General features: G+C 35.6%; 1 protein-coding gene across 5 annotated transcripts in view; it reads left to right on the forward strand.

Moving 5' to 3' along the window:
- Positions 1-26,440, forward strand: part of LOC144973081 (advillin-like) — a 101,902-nt gene that overhangs the window by 64,010 nt on the left and 11,452 nt on the right. For all 5 annotated transcript variants that reach the window (XM_078915088.1, XM_078915091.1, XM_078915087.1 and 2 more), the window contains exons 23-25: positions 17,798-17,842; positions 18,608-18,673; positions 22,800-22,925. In XM_078915088.1, coding sequence (XP_078771214.1) covers positions 17,798-17,842; positions 18,608-18,673; positions 22,800-22,925 — 237 coding nt within the window. The remainder of the gene's footprint in view (positions 1-17,797; positions 17,843-18,607; positions 18,674-22,799; positions 22,926-26,440) is intronic.

Genomic DNA, 26,440 nt, shown 5'->3' on the forward strand with positions numbered 1-26,440 from the left:
ACTTCATTTTTAATTGGAGGTTTTTTTTTAAAATTTGTGACCAACCATCTCACAACAGTATCCTGTCGCGGTGAATTCGATGCTTTAAATTAACCAGTGGATTTTAGACCAATCAGAATACTGGATTTTGCCACGCCTTCAAGCCCGTTTGGACAAACAAAGGTGGTTGTTGACGTCACTCTGCTCTTTGTTATTGCTTTAAGACAGCGAGTTGTGTGATTAGTTCTCACTAAATTATCAGAATCTCCACGTTAAAGGTTTCACATAATAATGTAGAACAGATGAGAAATTTATTTAAAGACTTACCATACTAAGGTTACAATATCAATACCTGTGTACTTCGCTGAGTCTAGCAATCACTAGAGCATTTATATAGAGCATTATCCACTAAACGTGCTCGAAGCGCTTCAATGAGTCTCTAGCCAACTGCAACACTTAACCAGTAGAACTAGGCATGACGCCTGTTAGGCGATATTACATTTTTTTCAGACAGAGACAACTTTGTTAACGGCCAGGTAATCATGTTAAACCTAAGTACGTTGAGAGAATGTGAGTAAAGAGCCTTTTCCAAGGACTCAACCATGCGTGGCTCAGAGTGAGTCTCGAACCCTGGGCCTTCGGCGATTGTCATACGACTAGACCATGGCATAGCTACAAGTAATCTCTTGTTAGCATTTGACAGGTTTATCCTTGTTTTGGGTGTCTTGTGATTCTATCTGGGTGGGGTTTTAATGTCAGGCTAGACGCAAGAATAGATTTATTTTTAACCCATCCTCTTGTCATGTATTTTTCCTGACTGTTTCCAATCAGTTAACCCTCTCCTTACCAACGATAGGAAAATCGTCACATTCGTTACGATACAACCAACATTTTTCTTATTCAAATTTCTCTTGTACATCATAAAAGTTAAAGAAAATGAACAGTGTGTTGTAGAGGATGTTTTGCTAAGGAAATTATTTGATCGCAAGAACTTACTGCTGTTGTGTTTGAATGATCAAAAATATATTTATATGTTAGTTGGGTGTAAAGTTTGGCGGGAAATCCTGAAAATGGCTGGTAATAAGAGGGTTAACTGCCGTACTCTGGATAACAATAATCTATATAGGAGAAGTGGCAAGTAGGACTAGACAAATAGGAGTAAAATAGTTTTCCCCAAAGACAGAAGTCGTCTGGTGCCTCTTGTACCCTGTTTTAGTCGGGTTACAGTTCTTGACAACTCGACTGATAAAGAAAAAAATTAAGTTTAAAGAAATAGGTACTAGAAGTGGTGGTAGAAATGGCACGATAAATAACATAAAGATAGATCAGTTTCATAAGATAAGTATTAATCCCCGTTAACCCTCTTCTTACCAACTAAAGGAAAATCGTCACATTCGTTACGATTCAATGAACATTTTTCTTTTTCAGATTTATTGTGTTAAATCACAAAATTTGGAGAAAAATCGTTGTTAAGCCATAAGAACTTGATGCTGTTTTGTAAAGCTTGGGTGTCTACATAAAATTATGCATTGTGTGTTCTTTTTGCTTCTGAGTTAAAGTGTAAGGATATCAATTTTTGTGTTGAATAGCTATGACACTTTGGAAAAATCCTGAGAATGTTCGGTAAGGAGAGAGTTAAAGAAGAAATACTTTAATATATAAATCAACAGAATAGCCTCACACAAAACACGTTAACACATAATTAAACAAAAGAATAATAGTACATTTTAATTAATTAAAGTTAGGTCATGGGTAAGTTAATTTTTAATCATTTCTTGGTCCGTTTCTCAACTTATTGGTATTTGTTTCTTATCTGTTTTGTAGAGGTTGGATGTGACTGATGGTGACCTTCTTATGACGAGTGGCGGCGCTAGGGTTGCTTCCGTCTGATTAACTCTTGGATGGGTTTCTTGGTCATTCCAGCGGGTCACTTGATAACTAGCTAACCATGAATATCTAGCTTCAGCTCGAGGTCTAGCTTCAGCTCCAGATTAATGTGTAACCAGATCAGTGTGTAACAAAATCCTTGTCCACACAGTATTTTCTGCTAATTAGGACTTCAAGATGATCACTATAGCATGCTGGTTTTAGATTGATGGAATGAGAGAATTTTCGCTGATTACTTTTTATATAGAGATATGATCAGAGTTGAGTCAATCCCAGAAATAAATGATGTTCCTGTTTTCGATAGTACCAGAATTTTACTGGTCATTTAGTCGGATCCAATCACATTTCGCGTATGCGAGTCTGGCGGGTCGGTCAAGTAAGATATCCACGCGTCATTGCGTAATCTTAGGATAGTTTCACTGCCCTTATAAACTGTAGCTAAGAGTAACGGGATGCTAGGCGGCGTGGTTTGATCTAGTCGACAGGTAATACTTATGCCGGCATCTTGCGTCCTGGTAGTGTCGGCAGGTTATAACATTTTGTAAGGGATATAATAGTATATAGGCGCGCTCTGTGAAAATATGTATTGGTTATTTAAAATCCTGAGAAGGTTAGGAGGGATTTGTTATAAATCTATACAATAATAATAATAATAATAATAATAATAATAATAATAATAAAATAATAATAATAATAATAAATAATAATAATAATAATAATAATATATAATAATAATAATAATAATAATAATAATAATAATAATAATAATAATAATAATAATAATAATAATAATAATAATAATAATAATAATAATAATAATAATAATAATAATAATATATAATAATAATAATAATAATAATAAATAATAAATAATAATAATAATAATAATATAATAATAATAATAATAATAATAATAATAATAATAATAATAATAATAATAATAATAATAATAATAATAATAATAATAAAAATAATAATAATAATAATAATAATAATAATAATAATAATAATAATAATAATAATAATAATAATAATAATAATAATAATCTTAATAATAATATTAAGAAGAAGAAGAAGAAGAAGAAGAAGAAGAAGAAGAAGAAAGAGGCTATGTTGTCTTGTTGTATGACACTCGATTTTGGATCGGAAGCTCCTGGCTTCGAGCCTCGCTCGGCGTGTAGTTGAGTCTATGTAAAAGGCTCTTTACTCACATTCTCTCACCGTACTTGTTTGTTTGTTTGTTTTTTTGTTTTGTTTTGTTTTTGTTTTTTTTTTTTTTTGTTTTTCGTTTTGTTATGTGGTCATTTTCAACATGTCTAAATATATTTTTTAGACTTAGACTGTTTAGCTTGCACGATCGATCTTTTTAAAATCATTATTCCACAACTCGAAATGATAGGATCCTTCTTTTTTCATTTCGATAAAGCTGTCTCGGCGTCTTTGTTTGTTGTGTTTTGTTGTTTCTTTTTTTTTTGGGGGGGGGGGGGGGGGCGGGGTGGGGGGGGGGGGGGGGGTTATGAATCCTAACACGTCTAGTTCTTCAAGGCTTCCATCTTACGTCATCCGGGCTTTTATTCCTCCCACTTGTTCCAGATGCAAATATTTATTTTGGGGATTATCAAGAAATTCTCATTTTCCTTGTCAATTCACTTCCTCTTTCAAACTCGCCCTTGCGTTTGAGGACTCTTGCTTCTCATTCCATGTGTTGTTGTGAAATAACGATGCTAAATGCACTTTAGAAAGTTATACTTATTTAGCCACGTGGAGATGATTTTCGTAATAACATTAACAATATTTATCATGGTTTATAACTAGATACTCATTCGCACCTGAGTTAAGTTGAATATATGCAGAAGGGCTTACCCAAGCTCACAACGCTGAGCTAGAATATTGCAATTATTGCCACCCATTTGATCACGAATCACGATGAACATTGCTTGATTTTGTACAAGGCGAGACACCTTACAGCTTTGCCGCTGAAGACTAGATAAGGAATATTAAATGTATCTCACATAGCTTAGGGTGAATCCATGAAATACTGTTTTAATTAGAATCTTTCGCAATACCAGCCGAGGGAATTTTTATCTCATTTGGTCCAACGCCCAACTAAATCTCTCTCTCTCTCTCTCTCTCTCTCTCTCTCTCTCTCTCTCTCTCTCTCTCTCTCTCTCTCTCTCTCTCTCTCTCTCTTTCTTTCTTTCTCTCTCTTTCTCCTTTCTCTTTCTCTCTCTCTCTCTCTGTCTCTGTCTCTGTCTCTCTCTCTTTATTTCTTTCTTTCTATCTATCTATTTATCTATCTATCTATCTATCTATCCATCTATCTCTTTTTTATTTTAATTTATTTCTGCTCTCTCTCTCTCTCTCTCTCTCTCTCTCTATATATATATATATATATATATATATATATATATATATATATATATATATCCTTAATTTCTCTCTTACACACATGCACAGACACACACACACAACACAACACACACACATACATATATATATATATACACACACACAAAGCTACAACTTCCGTTTATAAAAGCCTCTTGGCGCTAACTGATGCCGTCAATTTATATTATGATGAAATAATATCTAAGGACAAATGTACATTATTGTATTTTATGAGCATAATTTGAATAATAGCAAATGTGAATAATTATTACGCATCGATTAAATAACACGAGATACGTGATTGTCAACATTTGGAGTTTCCTTTTTATCAAAACAAATAATTAAAAATGTCAAAAATAGATGAAAAAAAATAGACGATCTAAAAAATAAATTTTAAGGTGTATTATTTTTTCTAATATTATTGATATTGTGCGTTGTTTAACAGGGTCCAATTGAGAGAATGAATTTATTCGCTGCCTAATTCAGTCCCTTGATGGGAGACAAAATGATACAACAATTTTTTTTTTTTTAACTTGAGCTTTCATTAAGAGCAATATCCACTAAACGTGCTCAAAGCGTTTTACAAAGGGCCCCTGATTAACAGAAACATGTAACATGTAGAACGAGACATGAACATGTCGCCGAAATTACAATCATTTCCGAAGAGACAACCCTGATAACGACCAGGTACTCATTTTACACCTGAGTACGGTGAGAGAATGTGAATCAGGAGCCTTTTCCAAGGATTCAACTATGAGGCGAACGAGGCTCGAACCCAGGACCTTCCGATCCGAAAGCAAGTGCCATACCACAAGACTACGTAGATATATTTTAACCCCTCTAAATAAGTGTAACTCAATGGATATATTCAAGAAAGACTTCTATGAAGTCCTAGGTTTGAGAGTTATTAACAAGGTAAGGGACATTTTAAAGGATCGATAATTTTATCACGGCTATGTGGTCTAGTGGTATGAAACTCTCTTTCGGATCGGAAGGTCCTGGGTTCGAGCCTCGCTCGGCGCATAGTTGCGTCATTGGAAAAGGCTCTTTACTCACATTCTCTCACCGTCCTCATGTGTAAAATGAGTACCTGGCCGTTAACAGCGTTGTCTTTATCGGAAAAAAAATTTAATATCGCCGAACAGGCGTCGTGTCTGGTTCTACATGTTACGTGTTGCTGTTGGCCAGGGGCCCCATGTAAAGCGTTTTGAGCACGTTTAGTTTATAATGCTCAAGTTTTTTATTATAACTAAATTTTTTAATGAGTTGTTTCAGAGTGCATCAGCTTCGTGATTATTTTCCACGAAGAAGACGTAAAATATACCGCTTCTTGTTACTAAGGAAGCGGATTAAAATTCTATCAATTATGCGTGTCTTTGTACAATGTCTATAGCCAGTTAACTGCTGCCGTACACTGAAATAATTCGTATTTTTTAAAAATATGGCCAGGAAATTTGTCCTTCAAATATTGATCGATTTAAATGATCCTTATCTCGTTTTTAAAAAAAAAAACAAAAAACCTCTCAAGCTTAGGACTTCATTAGTCTTCCTCAAGTCTCAGGTTAGAGACTTTTCTCCAAACTGAAAGTTAGTTTAATCGATCGATATCATAAATTGAAGAACATGTTTTCTGGCCAAATTTTAAATACGTGTTTTTTTTTCCAGAATACAGTCGTTAACCAGTTAATTATTGATGGAAAAGGGACGAAATATCCAGGGGATTTGTGTGACAATAGTGTATGCAAGATGGCTTTTATGTAGCCTGGTTATTATTGTCTGAGGCGTCGTTGAGTGTGATTTGTCGCCTTAAAGATTAGGAATGTGATAAGCTTTATGATATAATGAGAAAATTCTTGCCTAGAATACGATTCAGGTTTCATACTTGTTATCAATAATGCACTTTATAAACTAGGTTTGTAATAACAAAATATTCAATTTATATTCATGCTATGCGTTTAGATTTAAAAACTCATAACACCTGCCATCAGCCATTTTCAACACACTCTATCTATGGTGGTGTGTCACTCGCTTTCGGATCGGAAGGTCCTGGGTTCGAGACTCGGTTCGAGACTCGCTAGGCGCGTAGTTGAGACCTTGGAAAAGGCTCTTTACTCACATTCTCTCACCGTACTCATGTGTAAAATGAGTACCTGGCCGTTAACAGTGTTGTCTCTATCCGAAAAAATTGTAATATCGCCTAACAGGCGTCGTGTCGAGACCTTTATGTTAAATGTAGATGTTGGCCAGGGACTCTTTGTAAAGGGCGTCGAGCACGTTTAGTGGATATTGCGCTATGTAAAAGCTCAGTTTCTTTTTTTTTTAAAATATCAATCGATTTTAGGAGTTTTCTGGCCAAAATACGTGTTTTTCCAAAGTACGGAGTAAATTGGTTAAGAACGACATTTACATATATGCAGGTCTGACATCCTAACCCGCTTATGGGCTTTGTTTTACATTGTTGTAATAGACAAAATTTTTGATTTCCAATAAAACAATGAACCCATAAGTAATTCTATTATCAGACCTGCATATCTGTGCAAGTCGGTTAAGAACGAAAACTCACCGTCATCAATAAAGGCATTTATTTTAATTCAAATTTTTATATTAGTTACGCTTACAATGGGGATAACAGAAGTGTGATGTCAAAAAAACTGGTTCCAATCTCATGGGAAGAGTGAAATCACTCTTTCGGAGAATTGGATACATACCTTGTGTAACTGATGGTTTCAGATTGCTGACATATTATTTTCAAGTCTACACATACTCTGTTCGTCTATAAAGATCATCCAGCCCGCTCTTTTACGTCACGTAATCTCAATAATCTACTTATACATGCTGCTGATAAAATAGTTATGCCACCTTCTTCTTCTTCTTCTTCTTCTTCTTCTTCTTCTTCTTCTTCTTCTTCTTCTTCTTCTTCTTCTTCTTCTTCTTTTTCTTCTTCTTCTTCTTCTTCTTCTTCTTCTTCTTCTTCTTCTTCTTCTTCTTCTTCTTCTTCTTCTTCTTCTCTTTTTTTTCTTTCTTCTCTTTCTTTCTTTCTTTCTTCTCTTCTTCTTTCTCTTCTTCTTCTTCTTCTTCTTCTTCTTCTTCTTCTTCTTTCTTCTTCTTCTTCTTTCTTCTTCTTCTTCTTCTTCTTCTTCTTCTTTCTTCTTCTTTCTTCTTCTTTCTTCTTCTTCTTCTTCTTCTTCTTCTTCTTCTTCTTCTTCTTTCTTCTTCTTCTCTTCTTCTTTTCTTCTTCTTCTTCTTCTTCTTCTTCTTCTTCTTCTTCTTCTTCTTCTTCTTCTTCTTTCTTCTTCTTCTTCTTCTTCTTCTTCTTCTTCTTCTTTCTTCTTCTTCTTCTTCTTCTTTCTTCTTCTTCTTCTTCTTCTTCTTCTTCTTCTTCTTCTTCTTTCTTCTTCTTCTTCTTCTTTCAGTACCAAGTCTGTGCCAGACATCGGTGATCATGGTACGCCATTCATCTCTCTGATCAGATAAGCTCAAAAAACTAATATTACTCTTCTCTTTCTTTGTCACCCAGCTGTTCAAACTATTTTAATTTCGCCTAACAGGCGTCATGTCATGTATCGTCCGACATGTTAAGGGTTGCTGTTGGCTAGGGACCTATTGTAAAGCGATTTTAGCAGATTTAGTGAATATTGTCCGATATAAACTCTGAAGTTTATTTTTGTTTCTTTCTTTTTTCTTATCAGTTCACATCAAAAATCTGTAATGCTCTGCATGAAACAATGTCTGAAATTAAATAAATAGATAAATATATAAATCATTCCCCAAAAAATAACCCTGCCTGGACCGGGGAGGTGGGGGGGTCCCCATATCTCAGTTGCTGAAGCCCTCGCTTCACACGAAAAAGGGACGGAGATCGATCCTGGGTGAAGGAGAGATATTTTTCCCCAATCCCCCTCCCCCTGTCCACCAAGCAGTATTTGGGTATTTGGGTCTGTTAGATGTGGCGGAAATTCCTTTGATAAAGACTAGCGACCTATCTAAATGGTAGCAAGCAATTGTTATATCCGTTTCACGCTAATGAAACTGGGATGAACTCAGGCTCCAGAGATCTAATGGCTATGGGGGAGTGGGGTTTGTTTGTTTGTTTTTTTTTTTGCCTTTTTGTTTGTTTGTTTTGTTTTGTTTGTTTGTTTGTTTGTTTGTTGTTTTTTTTGTTTTTTATTTGTTTTGTTTTTTGTTTGGCAATTTTCATGGGCACATTTTTAAAGTTATTTTACACCAGCATAAGCTGCCCAATTTGTTTCTCAGTTTACGTCATAGAGCTACCTGTTAAGAAAATAGCCGGCTGAAAGTTTTAAAATAATATTCATCTAATAGATTACGAAATGTTTCTTTACAACAAACAGATGGAGTTTCTCTTGGACTCGGAAGGCTCATGGAATTTCTTAACAAAGCATTATACTCCAGCGTTAACACCCCTGCCTAGAGCTACTCACCAACCCCCCCCCCCCCCCCCCCCCCCCCCCCCCAAACACACACACACACACAAACGCATGTACACGCACACTCCCACACAGACAAGCCCGCACAGACGCACGCGCGCGCACACACACACAATCACACACTCACTCACACACACACACACACACACACACATGATTTGCAAATATACAATACTTGATCGTCTTGTTTGATACAATAATAAACTTCAATATTTCATATTAAACAACAGTAAAAAGCATTAATTTCTAGCTCAAATGGTGTTTCGTATAAAATACTCCCTCTATGTGTATATAGGCAACAAAAGAGTAATGTCTAAAAAACTGATTCCGATCATCACTAGAAGTGTAAAACCACTCTTCCGGAGGACTGGATGCATAGGCTACCTTGTTTAATTGATCTTTTTGTTTTAGAGTGATGGTATCTTATTGTGAAACTATGTGGTCTAGTGCTATGACACTCGCTTTCGGATCGGAAGGTCCTGGGTTCAAGCCTCGCGCTCGGCGCATAATTGAGTCCTTGGAAAAGGCTCTTAACTCACATTCTCTCACCGTACTCAGGTGTACAATGAGTACCTGGCCGTTAACAGCGTTGTCTTTGTCCGAAAATTGTAATATCGCCTAACAGGTATCATGTCCCGTCCTACATGATAAATGTTGCTGTTGACCAGGAACCCCTTGTAAAGCGCTTTGAGCACATTTCGTGGATATTGCACTATATAAAAGCTCATTTTTAAAAATTTATATTTTTAATTTTATAGTCTAGATATATGCTGGTGGTCAATAAAGATCAGCCATCCTCGCTCTTTCACCTCGCGTAATCTTAAGAATCTGCCTATACATCGAGCTACTAAATCAGTTATTCCACCTTATGATCACACGTAACATATGCATTATTAATCCTCCAAAGGACTGGTACATACAACACACATTCAAGGATTTAGGAACCGGAAGACTATCAGTTTTGACGTCACGACTTCTCTGTCCTAATGTGCATGACACCTTAATGTAATGTCTCTTATATAATACATGATTGCAAGCTGGAGATGTTGGATTTTTTTTTCAAAGGTTAACCGGTGTGTTTTGTTTATGCCAACTGTTATCGTTTGATGCAAGTGGCTGCAGCTATGTGGTCTAGTGGTATGACACTCGCTTTCGGATCTGAAGGTCCTGGGTTCGAGCCTCGCGCTTGGCGCATAGCTGAATCATTGGAAAAGACTCTTTACTTACATTCTCTTACCGTGCTCAGGTGTAAAATGAGTACCTGGCCGTTAACAGCGTTGTCTTTGTCCGAAAAATTATAATATCGCCTAACAGGCGTCATGTCCCGTCCTATATGTTTAATGTTGCTGTTGGTTAGGGACCCCTTGTAAAGCGCTTTGAGCACATTTCGTGGATATTGCACTATATAAAGCTCAATTTTTAAAAAAAATCTAAAAACATTGTTTTTAAGTACACTACGTTATGTAGTGATCGTTTCATTTTTGTTTTCTGGATTCTATTCTTAAGTGATCTCAAACAAAGTGCATTGATGATGATTTGCTCTTTAATCGACATCTATTCCTGTTTGAACCAATTAGATACCTTTCTCTATCTTTTACTTGGGTGTTTTAATTGTATTTCTATAATTTTTTGACTATCCCATTTTCTCCCTTTTTAATTGCGCTGATATGACCTATATGCGCTGCAAGCGTCGTACAGCCATTAAAACATAAACAAACAAAACGGAATCTTGCTATAGTTTTGTCTTTTTTTCAAGTAACTTAATATTGATATATCTTTTTGACTCGAATGTTGCAACGACGACTTTTTGGTGCAGTCTTACTTACGAAAGCTTACCAAGGTAATTTGTATTATCCGACCGCGCGATTAACTGGCCTTATATTAATTATTCTTAAGGTATCCCACTGCTCCGTAATTCCTGATTTCCCGTAAAATAAATTGATTTTTAATTTACTACAAACTACACGAACTTAAATAATCGTATATTAGATTATTTTGACTAAACATTATTTCCATTAGTTAGGTTCAGTCCATGTCGAGTCACACATCTTACCCCTCTTCCGCACTAGGACAAAACTGTCCCGGGACAAATTTGTCCTGTCCCACTGGAGAAAACTTCTATTCAAAAGGGGTTCCGCACTAGGACAGGACTGTCCCGGGACACACCTGCGCGAATGCATTATTTTTTTATTTTTTTATTTTTTTACAAGATTCAAAAGTTTATTTGTAGGCAATTGTCAATAAAACTCATACAAGAATATAATATTTTCATCAACAAATCAAGTAAATAAAATCAGTAATAAAGCAAGGCAAACAATGATAGTAATAATGATAATAATAGCAATAATAATAATAATAATATATAATAATAATAATAATATAATAATAATAATAATAATAATAATAATAATAATAATAATAATTATAATAATAATATAATATAATAATAATAATAATAATAATAATAATAATAATAATAATAATAATAATAATAATAATAATAATAATAATATAATAATAATAATAATAATAATAATGATTATAATGGTGATAATAATAATGTAAAATCTTCTAATTGATAGATTAGTTATTTAATAGTTTGAATTATAGATTAATAATTTAAAAAATAAGTCCTTGGTACAACTCTAATAATTCACATTTTATGAATCAACATAAGATACGACATGACGATAATGATTTTTTACACTGTACAATGGGATTTGTTTACATGAGATTTATATAATCATGAAATATTCTTATAGCAAGAGTAATATTATTACTGCTGCTACTACTACCACTACCACTACCACTACTACTACTACTATTACTACTACTACTACTACTACTACTACTACTACTACTACTACTACTACATACATACCACTACCACTACTACTACTACTACTACTACTACTACTACTACTACTACTACTACTACTACTACTACTACTACTACTACTACCACTACTACTACTACTACTACTGCTACTACTACTACTACAACTACTACTACTACTACTACTACTACTACTACTACTACTACTACTACTACTACTACCACTACTTCTACTATTACGACTACTAGATCTACAACAACGACAACTACTACTACTACTACTACTACTACTACTACTACTACTACTACTACTACTACTACTACTACTACTACCACCACTACAACTACCACCTCTTCTACCACTACTTCTACTACTACTACTACTACTACTACTACTACTACTACGACGACGACGACGACTACTACTACTACTACTACTACTACTACTACTACTACTACTACTACTACTACCACCACTACTACTACTACAACTACTACTACTACTACTACTACTACTACTACTACTACTACTACTACTACTACTACTACTACTACTACTACTACAAGTAATGGATGAAATAGGGGTTGCATATTTCTGTGCTTTACTACGTGGAAAAAAAAGACAAATTGAAAGAGAAAACAATATTGGTTGCATCCTTTAATGACTCAAAGATTGCTCAAGGGTCAATTCCGTAGACTCTATGGTGATCTCCGATCTTATCTTAAAATGACTTTCTTGGAATCACCTCATTTTACCCAGGTGCAAATGAGTACCAGTTCGCTGATGAAAGTAATCTTTGACGGACTAGCATCATTCAAGAGGATAATAGAAAGTCAGCATGGCTCGGTAGTACGGTCTTTGCTTCGTACCCGAAAGGCATCAGTTCGATCATCCGCTGATGTGCTGTGTTGCCTTGAGTAAGTCACCTCGCCTCAATTTGCGGCGCTGCACTGCGGCTAACGCCTGGGTTATACCTCGCCCTAGCTCAATTTGCGGCGCTGCATTGCGGCTGACGCCTGGGTTATTCCAGTCTTCCCTTGGAATAGACCCTCGAGAAAAATTTCCCCTATGGGATGAAAAAGGGAATTTTATTTTTTTTAATTTTAAACTGTTATATGTCTGCTCAACGCTACAGCAACATGGATAAGTTCCGGATTTATAAGCTTAGGAGACAAGATGGCCCATGGTTAGCGCGTTGTACTCTGGACTCAGAAGTTCTGTGTTCGATTCCGACCGAAGCCAATTTGTACTTTCTAGAGCAAGAAAATTTACTCCAATCACTCACTCCATTCAGGTGTAAAAGGGTACCTGTCAAGCTGGGATAGTAATCTGCGATAGACTAGCGTCCCGTTCAAAGTTTTTCAAACAAATACGTTAATTGTCCGCTTCACGTTATTGAAACCGGAATAACTCCTGCACCATTGGCTACAAGGCTCTAAAGGAGTTAATTTGTCTTACAATGAGTCCAAGTGGCTCAAAAGGACTTACTTAAAAATATTTTCATTGAAAATTCCCGAAATAAATAACGATAAAGATAATTGATCCCACAAGGTACCGAATAGATGTGGGACCGGTTTTAGACACGTTACTGCTGTGTCACAAAGTGTGACACTTCTTAAATTATATTTATAAACATACTTTTTTAAATTGCCGAAAATGTTTATGTTGCTATGCCTTCTGTACGTGGTTTCATCACATAGAATTATTTTTTGAATTGTTCTTGCTTTTTTATATTCAGAATTTAAATAAATAAATAAATCATAACTGTGAAATTGAATGTAAGCTTCAGTTTAATATACGAAAACAGATAAATGGACGTTTCGGGTTTCCCCTTCATCAACACATGATGAATTAAAAACTACAGACGAATGGGATAATGTGGTAGTGGCGTTGTTAAGATGCATAAACAAAAACATTGATGGGCAGGAAATTGTATACTACTTTGTGAGGAAGCGCGAATTAAAACAGAGCAATAGAAATTTATAAAAGGTGCGTACTTAATTATGTTAAAAGAGGGGAGGCGGATAGGAACTGTGTAATGCAGTATAGAAGACAGTGAACTAAAATAACGTGTGGACTATTGTTGGAAAATAAATACAATGGAATTGGAAATAAATGCAAAATGTAAGGGATGTAGGTATTAATATATTAGTGGAATTAGCAGCAGCAGAAGCAACAGTAGAAATAGTAGTAGTAGTAGTAGTAGTAGTAGTAGTAGTAGTAGTAGTAGTAGTAGTAGTAGTAGTAGTAGTAGTAGTAGTAGTAGTAGGAGTAGCAGTAGTAGTAGGAATGCAGAAAATAAAGACAGGCATTTCAATTTTGACACGGCGCCGCCAGGTCTGGGACTTTTTTGTCCTAGTGCGGAAGTCTGCTATATTTTTCTACTATCACAAACGATATGAACACGGGACTGGGACAGTCCTGTCCCGTTGATTTTGTAGCATTTCACAACGGCTTGGGACACAACGGGACTGTTTTATCCCGTCCCAATAGGTGCGGAAGATTTCTCTAAATTCTATATGTTACAGATTTGGGACAGGACTGTCCCAGGACAGTCCTGTCCTAGTGCGGAAGAGGGTTTAGACTCCTTCCGCACTAGGACAAAACTGTCCCAGGACAAATTTGTCCTGTCCCGCTGGAGAAAACTTCTATTCAAAAGGGGTTCCGCACTAGGACAGGACTGTCCCGGGACACACCTGCGCGAATGCATTTTTTTTTTTTTTTTACAAGATTCAAAAGTTTATTTGTAGGCAATTGTCAATATAACTCATACAAGAATATAATATTCTCATCAACAAATCAAATAAACAAAATCAATAATAAAGCAAGGCAAACAATGATAGTAATAATGATAGTAATAATAATAATAATAATAATAATAATAATAATAATAATATAATAAATAATAATAATAATAAATAATAATAATAAATAATAATAATAATAATAATGATAATTATAATGGTGATAATAATAATGTAAAATCTTCTAATTAATAGATTAGTTATTTAATAGTTTGAATTATAAATTAATAAGTTAAAAACTAAGTCCTTGGTACAACTCTAATAATTCACATTTTATGAATCAATATAAGATACGACATGACGATAATGATTTTTTACACTGTACAATGGGATTTGTTTACATAAGATTTATATAATCATGAAATATTCTTATAGCAAGAGTAATATTATTGCTGCTGTTACTACTACTACAACTACTACTACTACTACTACTACTACTACTACTACTACTACTACTACTACTACTACTACTACTACTACTACTACTACTACTACCACTACTACTACTAATACTACTACTACTACTACTACTACTACTACTACTACTACTACTACTACTACTACTACTACCACTACTTCTACTTTTACGACTACTACATCTACAACAACAACAACAACTACTACTACTACTACTACTACTACTACCACCACCACTACAACTACCACCTCTTCTCCACTACTTCTACTACTACTTCTACTACTACTACTACTACTACTACTACTAGTAGTAGTAGTAGTAGTAGTAGTAGTAGTAGTAGTAGTAGTAGTAGTAGTAGTAGTAGTAGTAGTAGTAGTAGTAGTAATGGATGAAATAGAGGTTGCATATTTCTGTGCTTTACTACGTGGAAAAAAAAGACAAATTGAAAGAGAAAACAATATTGGGTGCATCCTTTAATGACCCAAAGATTGCTCAAGGGTCAATTCCGTAGACTCTATGGTGATCTCCGATCGTATCTTACAATGACTTTTTTGGAATCACCTCATTTTACCCAGGTGCAAATGAGTACCGGTTCGCTGATGAAAGTAATCTTTGACGGACTAGTATCATTTAAGAGGATAATAGAAAGTCAGCATAGCTCGGTTGTACGGTCTTTGCTTCGTACCCGAAAGGCATCAGTTCGATCACCCGCTGATGCGCTGTGTTGCCTTGAGTAAGTCACCTCGCCTAGCTCAATATGCGGCGCTGCACTGCGGCTAACGCCTGGGTTATACCTCGCCCTAGCTCAATTTGCGGCGCTGCATTGCGGCTGACCCCTGTGTTATTCCAGTCTTCCCTTGGAATAGACCCTCGAGAAAAATTTCCCCTATGGGATGAAAAAGGGAATTTTATTTTTTTAATTTTAAACTGTTATCTGTCTGCTTAACGCTACAGCAACATGGATAAGTTCCGGATTTATAAGCTTAGGAGGCAAGATGGCCCATGGTTAGCGCGTTGTACTCTGCACTCAGAGGTTCTGTGTTCGATTCCGACCGAAGCCAATTTGTACTTTCTAGAGCAAGAAAATTTACTCCAATCACTCACTCCATTCAGGTGTAAAAGGGTACCTGTCAAGCTGGGATAGTAATCTGCGATAGACTAGCGTCCTGTTCAAAGGTTTTCAAACAACAACGCTATTGAAACCGGGATAACTCCTGTACAATTGGCTACAAGGCTCTAAAGGAGTTAATTTGTCTTACAATGAGTCTAAGTGGCTCAGAAGGACTTACTTAAAAATATTTTCATTGAAAATTCCCGAAATAAATAACGATAAAGATAATTGATCCCACAAGGTACCGAATAGATGTGCGACCGGTTTTAGACACGTTACTGCTGTGTCACAAAGTGTGACACTTCTTAAATTATATTTATAAACATACGTTTTTAAATTGCCGAAAATGTTTATGTTGCTATGCCTTCTGTACGTGGTTTCATCACATAGAATTATTTTTTGAATTGTTCTTGCTTTTTTATATTCAGAATTGAAATGAATAAATAAATCATAACTGTGAAATTGAATGTAAGCTTCAGTTTACTATACGAAAACAGATAAAATGGACGTTTCGGGTTTCCCATTCATCAACAACACATGATGAATTAAAAACTACAGGCGAATGAGATAATGTGGTAGTGGCGTTGTTAAGATGCATAAACAAAAACATTGATGGGCAGGAAATTGTATGTTAATTTGTGAGGAAGCGCGAATTAAAACAGAGCAATAGAAATTTATAAAAGGTGCGTACTTAATTATGTTAAAAGAGGGGAGTATAGAAGACAGTGAACTAAAATAAAGTGTGGACTATTGTTGGAAAATAAATACAATGGAATTGGAAATAAATACAAATTGTAAGGGATGTAGGTATTAATATATTAGTGGCATTAGCAGCAGCAGAAGCAACAGTAGAAGTTAGAGAGTAGTAGTAGTAGTAGTAGTAGTAGTAGTAGTAGTAGTAGTAGTAGTAGTAGTAGTAGTAGTAGTAGTAGTAGTAGTTGCAGTAGTAGTAGGGATGCAGAAAATAAAGACAGGCATTTCAATTTTGACACGGCGCCGCCAAGTCTGGGACTTTTTTGTCCTAGTGCGGAAGTCTGCTATATTTTTCTAATATCACAAACGATATGAACACGGGACTGGGACAGTCCTGTCCCGTTGATTTTGTAGCATTTCACAACGGCTTGGGACACAACGGGACTGTTTTGTCCCGTCCCAATAGGTGCGGAAGATTCCTCTAAATTCTATATGTTACAAATTTGGGACAGGACTGTCCCAGGACAGTCCTGTCCTAGTGCGGAAGAGGGTTTAGTGCGGCTATGTGGTCTAGTGGTATGACACTCTCTTTCGAATCGGAAGATCCTGGGTTCGAGCCTAGCTCGGCACATAGTTGAGTCCTTGGAAAAGTCTCTTTGGTCACTTTCTCTCACCGTACTCAGATGTAAAATGAGTACCTGACCGTTAATAGTATTGTCTCTGCCCGGAAAAATGCAACAGGCGTCATGTCCCGTCCTACAAGCTAAGTGTTTCTGTTGGTCAGGGACCCATTGTAAAGCGCTCTGAGCACATTTAGTGGATGTCGCGCCATATAAAAGTCCAATTTTTAAAATATCACAATTTATTGTGTAACCAATGATAATACAAACAGTCATTCTTTACTCGTGTTTGGTGCAATCAAGAAGTGACGATAAACCAAATTCTGATAGATATCATTGAGAGAGAAAAAGAGAGAGAGAGATAGAGAGAGAGAGAGAGAGAGAGAGAGAGAGAGTGTGTGTGTGTGTGTGTGTGTTTTTGTATGTGTGTGTGTGTGTGTTCTTGTTTTGTTTTTGTTTTTGTTTGTGTTTTTTTGGGGGGAGGGGGGGGGGGGTTCTGTGTTTATTTTTGTGTATTTATTTGGTGTTTTTTTTTTTTTTTTTTTTTTTTTGGTTTTATATTTTTGTCTTCTTTTGTTACTTTAAAAAAATATTTCTTTGTTTTTGTTTCAGGATCTAGATGAAGATGACGTCATGATTCTTGATACAATCGATGAGGTGAGGGGTCAACTAAGGGTAGGGAGTCAACTGAAGGAAGGGGTCGACTAAATAAATTACTCCATTTACACAAACAGTGCATCTATTTCTAACCGCGTGGTTTTGACGGTAGGTCCCTGGTTTGAGCCACTCTCTGAGCGGCGCAAACTTGAGTCCTTCGAAAATGCTCTTTACTCATATTTTCTCGTCGCACTTTGGTTTAAAAAGAGTACCTAGCCGGTTACAACGTTGTCTCTGGATAAAATAATTCGAAAAGATGTCATTCTTGTTGACCGTGGACCCCTTGTAGAACATATAAACTTAATCTTTTGCGTTATGTTTTAAGTTCAATGAATTTTTAGTCTAAACTCAATACATATTAATTCATCAACGATAGCTTTTTAGGGTGCAACATATTTATAATCCTAACTCATTGCCAATCATTCTCATTTTCGTTTTCTCCTCTTCACCTTCTTCAAAGCGGGTAGGTAGTCTGTCGAAAAATTGTAATATCGCCTAAAAGGCGTCATGCTTCGTTCTACATGTTACATGTTGCTGTTGGTCAAGTACTCTTTGTAAAGCGCTTTGAGCACGTTAAGTAGATATTGCGCTATATAAAAGCTCAAGTTTTTTTTCCCATGCCTGCATTCCGATATTTTCCTTTTCACCGCCATTTCAAAGCGTAATCCCTAGAAATATTTTACGACATTAACCATCACAATGATAAGCTCTCAATTAGCTTTTATCTTCACTACGCTTATATAATTTACCTTATTTTTTTTCCAGGTATACGTTTGGCTCGGAAAAGGTGCTAATGAGATTGAAAAGAAAATGAGCTTACAGACGGCTATGGTAATAAAATATATCATTCTATTAAATTACACTTAGAGAAGAAAGAATTCTTATGTGAACTTGCAGTAATCGTGCAGTTTAAGCCTGTATATGAGCCGGCTAAGTTCAAATCTCGCACATATAAACTTTGTTCATCGTCATACTGTGACTATTAGGGCGATCTGTCAACTGTTGTAATTTGTAAGTGGCAGCGTGGCTCAGCGGTAGGATCTTTGCTTCGTACCCGAAAGGTACCGAGTTCGATCACCGCGGCTGCGCTGTGTGGCCTTGAGCAACTCACCAGGCCCTAGCTCAATTTGCGGCCCAGCACTGCAGCTGACGCCTGGGTTATTCCAGTCTTCCCTTGAGACAAATTTTCCCTATGAGATGAATAAAGGTAAATTTAACATGAAATTGGTCGTATCATAAAAGTGGTGATCATGTCATATATATATTTATATATATATATATATATAATATATATATATATATATATATATATATATGTGTGTGTGTGTGTGTGTGTGTGTATCAGACCTGCCAACCAATACGATTAATCGTATTTTAGTACGATTTTTGACCCCAGGATACGATTTAATACGATTTGTTAAAAGATGTGTGATGTGAATGATATTGATGATACATTTGATGCATTGATACACACGTGTCGTGTCGTACACCAACTGTAGACTGTGTTTCTGAATGAATGATGCATCATATTTAATACTATCGTTATCATTTCAGTTGCTTATATGATGCCGGTTTTCACCAATATTTTTCTCATACATTTTTGAGGATTTGCATAGGATTATGTATAGAAGCTTGTTTTATACTTTAAATAGTCTCAGACCACATTTAAACTTTTGCCACTTATCAAATAGAAAATTCTAAGTGAAAATGTAATTGAACCAATATCTTTGACTTTGAAGCCTTCAATTAAAAACTGTATTGCTAATTAACTTAAACATAAATGGGTTATTTCCCTTTATAATAACTAAAATTACTCTATTTTGATTTATAAAATTTATAATGATCTTTTTTTCCTTAATTATTTTGTACGAGTCTTGAATTACAAAGTGGGCAGCTTTAGGAACAGTATTTGGTTCAAAATGAATTCTCCATAACCGTTTTAGAACTATTTAACTTGTCTTTGCATATTACATACTTAGGAATTTCCCATCATTTGACCAAAGTAATAGTATTAGTAGGATGTAGTAGTAAAAGTAGTAGTAGAAGGAGGAGAAGGAGGAGGAGGAGGAGGAGGAGGAGGAGGAGGAGGAGGAGGAGTAGGAGGAGGAGGAGGAGGAGGAGGAGTGAATGATCAAAAAATAAAAAATAAAAAAATAAATAAAAGAGAGAGAAAGAGAGAGAGAGAGAGAGAGAGAGAGAGAGAGAGAGAGAGAGAGAGAGAGAGAGAGAGAGAGATGGATCATTGGATAACATATATGGAAAATATCTTGCCACTGTTGCAAAATGTCATGTATTGAATTGAAGACTACTCTCCCAAATATTATAGCTCAAAACTTACTCATAACTGATTTACTGGGCTAGCAGATATCACCATCACAAGTTCATTTGGTACATCAGCATCATCCCCACATCATCATCTCTTACCACCACTTTCATGGCATCACCACTTCTACAACCGCCATCACAGCATTGTCACTGCCACAACCACCACCACATCACTTCTACCACCACAGCCACCACAGTTTCATCATCATCACCACCACCACTACAGCACCATCGCTACAACAACCACCACTTCTTCCACTGACACTAGCATCAATACTACGTACATGTTTTGGGCCTTTTGGTAATTTCTTTGAGTGTTTCGAAAGCAATTTCCTTAGATATTTCAATTTCTAAGCCTTATGCTAATTTAAAATGGTCATTGAGTTTTAGTTTCTTGATAAATCGATAATTTTGTAATCACTAGAGATTGCTTGAATGATGAAGATCAGAGTTTATTTTAATTTGGGTTTGGTGTTAGCTTTTATATAAATTTTTGTATAGTGCGCACTTTTTTTCCACTCACGCGGACAAAATACACTTTTTTGCTAAAAAAAATACACTTTTTAGGGTCATAGAATACACTTTTCATCCTTGGAAGGTTGGCAGGTCTGGTGTATGTGTGTGTGTTTGGTAAATCACCTCAAACCGGTATCATATTTGAGTGGTTTAGATGATGAAATTTTAATTTATAATTTGAAAACAAATAAGCTGTGGTTTAAATTGAAGTTGTTGATTGAGAAGAATGAGTTTTGTTTCTTAATGTGAGAAAATCTATACTTTCATAGTCATGGTCATTCAAATTTTAAATTCATTTTTCTGCATTTGGTTCAGTACAATTCTGGTTTGATTGAGGTCATGAGTCACATTCGGTATGGTTATCGCCTTGATCGTATTCGTATACAGACCTACCTACTATTACGAAAAATGTGTAGAATTGGATTCAATAGTCTAATGTCACGTTCCCCAGCAACGGCAGCCATCGTGGTTCTGAACAAAGAAAATCGGTACTTTTTATTCTTCATGCTGGCTAGAACTTTTCATATGTCTTGTAATCAGAATGTCAAAACATGATCATATTTTTAATGTTTTTCTCCTCTGGATACACTTTTATGCTCGTCGGAGAAATATTTCATAAGGTCGTCCGCCATTGTTCCAATAGTTTAGAGCCAGTTACTAAGTTACCATGCGTCATTACGAGGGATGTGACGACATGACTGTTGAAGCGTATTGCACAATTTTGGCTCCAATTTCGGATCTTCATGAGCATAAGTCATTAATATCATGATCATTAAAAGTTATATATTTAGGTCAAAAGACCTTTAAATACGCTGTTGATTTTTGAAAATTTAAATATATAAGTTAAAACAAACAAAAGAAAAGATCAAATTGATACATGACCATTATAGGTACACAAAATCGTACCTATATTATACAAACAAAAGGTAAAGTTCGTGCATTCATAATTTTTCTTCACAGATTTGAAAAGCTTATTTTAAAATGAAAGTTGATGCCAGACTACATAATTGTCAGGATTTTGAAGTGTTATTTAATCCTTGTTTGACTAAATACTCTTCCACAGTCGTAACGTCACTGCCCTCGTAATGACGCATGGTAACTTAGTAACTGGCTCTAAACGCCCTTATGAAATATTACTCCGACGAGCATAAAAGCGTATCCAAGGGGGGGGGGGGGAGGCATTATAAATCTGATCATGTTTTGACTTTTACACATTCTGATCACATGACATAAGAAACGTTCTAGCCAGCATGAAGAATATAAAGTACAGATTTGTTTAGAACCACGATGGCCGCCGTTGCTGGGTGACGTGACATCAGACTATTGAATCCAATTGTCAATTTTTAAAGTTAATTCTAGTGAATGCAATTTTTCTCTTCCACAAATTACGAATTTTAAATTTTCAAGTAGGCAGATCTACGTATGAAAGCTGTTCTTAGTAGTGGCGATAGAACTTGAAATTGTCAGTTTCTTGTAAATATTCATTTACTCCACATTGTTCAAATTAAAATAGGGGATTTTGGCTTTAAACAAAAGGTAATTTTATACATAATAGTAAATTTCAAATATAGAAAAATAAAATATAAATTCCCCTTCATTTACCCCCAAAGGGAAATGTGTCTTTTGGGTCTCTTCCAAGGAAAGATTGAAATAACCCAGACGTGAGCAGTAGTGCATCGCCGCAAATTGAGCTAATACGAGGTGATGCGCCACACAACACGGCGGGGAGTGGAACTCGGTACCTTTCGGGTAACATACCGCTGAGCCACGCTGACCTAGTTATGTAGTGCCTTTTGCCTAAGAGTCTAGCCTTATTTATTATAAATAAGGCATCAAAAATACACGATATCTATACACTTGATTTGGGAAATGAATATAAAATAAATAATATTTCGGTAATTTTACGCTACAGAAGACCACATGATATTTTGCACGCGAGCGCAGTCACACCGATACACACACACACACATATACACACGAACAAACACACACACATGCATACATACATACATACATACATACATACATACATACATACATACATACATACATACATACATACATACATACATACATACAGTTTAATTAATGATTTTATGTCTATTTCATTTTCCAGGATTACATCAAACATGATCCATCTGGACGTAACCCAGACAATACCGTCATCCTCCAAATAAAACAAGGATTCGAACCTCCGTCATTCACAGGTCACTTTTTGGGATGGGATCCTGACAAGTGGGGCGTAAGTTGATCATGTTCCCACACCATAATATCTTATTTATTTAATTCTAACTTTGTCTCGCATGCGTGTTCCTTGTTCATGTAACCCTTCACCCTTTCTTTAGCTAAATTATAGTATGTCAAAAAAACATGTGAAGAGTAAATGTACTTACTTACACTGTTTGACTCTTTTAACCCCCCCCCCCCCCCCCCTTTTTCCACCTGCAGCAATATGGTCACATTTGTTACGACACAATATACATTGTTGTTGTTCTTATTAAGATTTATTTTGTACATCAGAAACTTTGAAGAGTGATCTTTGTTTAATAAATAAGAACATAAAGTTGTTTTGTAGGGAGATTGTTTGAGTTAAAAAATTAGTCGCTTTTACTTGTTGAATCGCGCAATGTCACGAATCCACAGTTAAGAGATGCAGGTGAATTTTTACTATCACTTTCGCATTTTAAAAAAGTAGTTCTTCATAGTCCTCAGGCTCATGGAACCAGAGTTGAACCTTGTGTCTATAGCGTTTGACGGACAAAGGCATTTGCTTGCTACCCTCTGGATATGATACCCATAATTTTATCACACTTTTCGTCATGTTTATTGATACTAATATACCATATACTACCTCGCCTATGTGCTTTTTACGCACGTTATGTGCCTATCATCTCAAAACGGTATTATGTTGCCGAAAAGTCATTTTAAAGTTAGAAAATGTTCAATGTAAAACGTTAGGGGTTTGTTTTTTGTTTTTTAACTTCAAGAAATCATATTTATTGTACTCAAATAAAACATAAATGTAACCTTAGTCCCATAATAATTACTACATTTCAGTTGTTTTTTCTCTCATCTAAATCGATTCCTCGCCCCCCCCCCCCCCCCCCTCTCCCCACCCCCTCCCCTTGACATAATACAATTTTGAGGTAGCAATTACCAGTCATTCGACCAGAAATAACTGCACTATGATATGATATGACTGCCGTGCTGTGAAAAACACGTTTATAAAATTTTGGCCCGAAAACTCGTCCTTCAAATAATAATCGAATAAAACAGCCCTCATCTTGGCGAAAACATTAAACCCTGGGACTTTGCGAGGTTCCAGGTTTGAGAGTTTTTTCCACGATTAGGGCCTTTTTAATCGATCGATATTTGAAGGACGAGTTTTTTGGCCAACATTTTGAATGTGTGTTTTCTTTTTTTAAATGGCAGATTAGAGGAAGTAGCTTTCAAACCCTACTAAGTCACATTCAGGTAGAAAATGAGATAAAAACGTCTTTCAATCCATTTGATATTTTGGAATCTACAAAAACAAGCTACTTTTTCAAAACATTCAGGGTATTGTTCTTCAGGGTGTCCACAAAGTCTTGGTATATTTCCTACTTCACTATCTATTTTTATTTATTCATTTCTGCTATATATTGTTGAGATTTGGCTAAAATATACCTTTCTTCACTAAAAAAAACAAAACAAAAAAAACTTGAGCTTTTATATAGCGCAATATCCACTAAACGTGCTCAAAGCGCTTTACAAGGGGTCCCTGGCCAACAGCAACACATAACATGTAGGACGAGACATGACGCCTGCCAGGCGATATTACAAATTTTTGGGACAGAGACAACGCTGTTAACGGCCAGGTACCCATTTTACACCTGAGTACGGTGAGAGAATGTGAGCAAAGAGCCTTCTCCAAGGACTCAACTATGCGCCGAGCGAGGCTCGAACCCAGGGCCTTCCGATCAGAAAGCGAGTGCCATACCACTAGACCACATAGCCGCACTAAAGAAGAGATCACGTGATGTTAAAATAGAATTCGTTTACATCCCAAATTGAATAAGTTTGGGGTTTTAAAGAGGATTTCTACTATTATCATGTACTCTGACTTCGTGGACACCTTGTATATAGCAAAGAACAAGTATTTTCCTTTTTAACGCACTAGATAAAAAAATAGCTGTTTTATCTGAATGGCGAAAAGGAGACTTGATAGGTTTTGAAAGTTACCACCACATTTTATTCTTTTTTTTTTTTTTTTACTTTATATTGTTATTATATGCATCAATGTTTATATGGTTGATGTTAATGACGATATGGCTACCCTGTACGATGAAATTGTTTCCCAAAAGTTACATGAACTTTAGTTTACTATATTGTTAGAGCTATTTAAAAAGATCACTACTAGTAGACTGCCCGCTCGTCCCACGCTATGAATATCTTAGAAGCTATGAAAGAAATGTTGTAGAAAGAAATACATTAATATTTATCTGGTAGAGGGCGGATTTCTTTGTCATGACGTACAACTAATGCTTGCTAATGAGGTACATAGATCGTTAACTAGAATGCCCGATATTGTGTGCTGAATGCACCCTGCCTTAGAAATTAAAAAATATTGAGATATATGAGGGGTTAAAAAAAAAAGACTATGGGGTAAGCCACTTGTTTTTAACACCGCCCATATAAATGCCAATATCTTGCATAAAATGAACCTCATACTCCTCACTGATCTATTGACACATGCATTAATCATCATTAGTTTAGAGTTCTGCTTCAAATCCTCGGAAAAATCGTTCGTATCAATGTTTTTGTCTCGAGGAAATCGAAATGGCGGCGGCCTTGTTTACTTCCGACACAAAAGTGCACCACTAATTTCATCTTATTTCGCGATTTGTTGATTGAAGACCTATCCTTCGCTTAATATTATATAAAGCATTGTATGATGATTTAGAATTACAAAGAGGCATCAAAAATAATAAACCATCCTGTTGATGAAGTAGAAAGAATTCATGGAAAAGCAATAGAAAGGAAAGCATTCTCAATTACCAACAATAAAAAAACATATTTTATACCATGAATTTGATATTTTGCCATCTGGGAGAAGTTTTTGTCAGATTAAATGTAGAACTAACAAGTATAAATCAACGTTCGTTCCATCAGCAATAAAAATTTTGAATATTTCATATGGTACTGCAAAACCAAGGATTGATGCGTTGACTGATTGACTGATTAATTTGTTTAATGTTAGGCTAGATGAAGTGACCAATTGATAATGATGATAATATTTGGTGTTGAATTGCCAAGAATGTAACGAATTGAAAATGAAATGAAAATGTTGATGTTGTGTATGTCGCATGCGTGAAAGAAAGAGAGGAAGAGAGAGAGAGAGAGAGAGAGAGAGAGAGAGAGAGAGAGAGAGAGAGAGAGAATGGGTAGGAGTGAGGTGTCTGTTCAATGTTATAGTTATCATATAACGTTATAACAAGTGTAACTAAATGACAAATTGCCATATTTGTGGACAATAAAGATCTATTATTATTATTATTATTATTATTATTATTATTAGTCATTTGTTTTCTGTGATCACATCATTAAAATGATAATATGCGTGTTTTTATATCACCCTATACTCTAAAATATTTGAGATCGCGAGCTGCAGTGGCACCAACCACTCTCTTGTAGATTTCGGAAAATCAGATCGGAAGATCGCAGAGGGTGAGTATATACCCGCAGGTGGCCTCCAAGATGGAAATGTTACCTTTTTAA

Source organism: Berghia stephanieae, chromosome 5 (assembly GCF_034508935.2).
Source record: "Berghia stephanieae isolate SIO BIC M18660-M18661 chromosome 5, UCSD_Bste_1.3, whole genome shotgun sequence".
NCBI classification, from domain to species: Eukaryota; Metazoa; Mollusca; class Gastropoda; order Nudibranchia; family Aeolidiidae; genus Berghia; species Berghia stephanieae.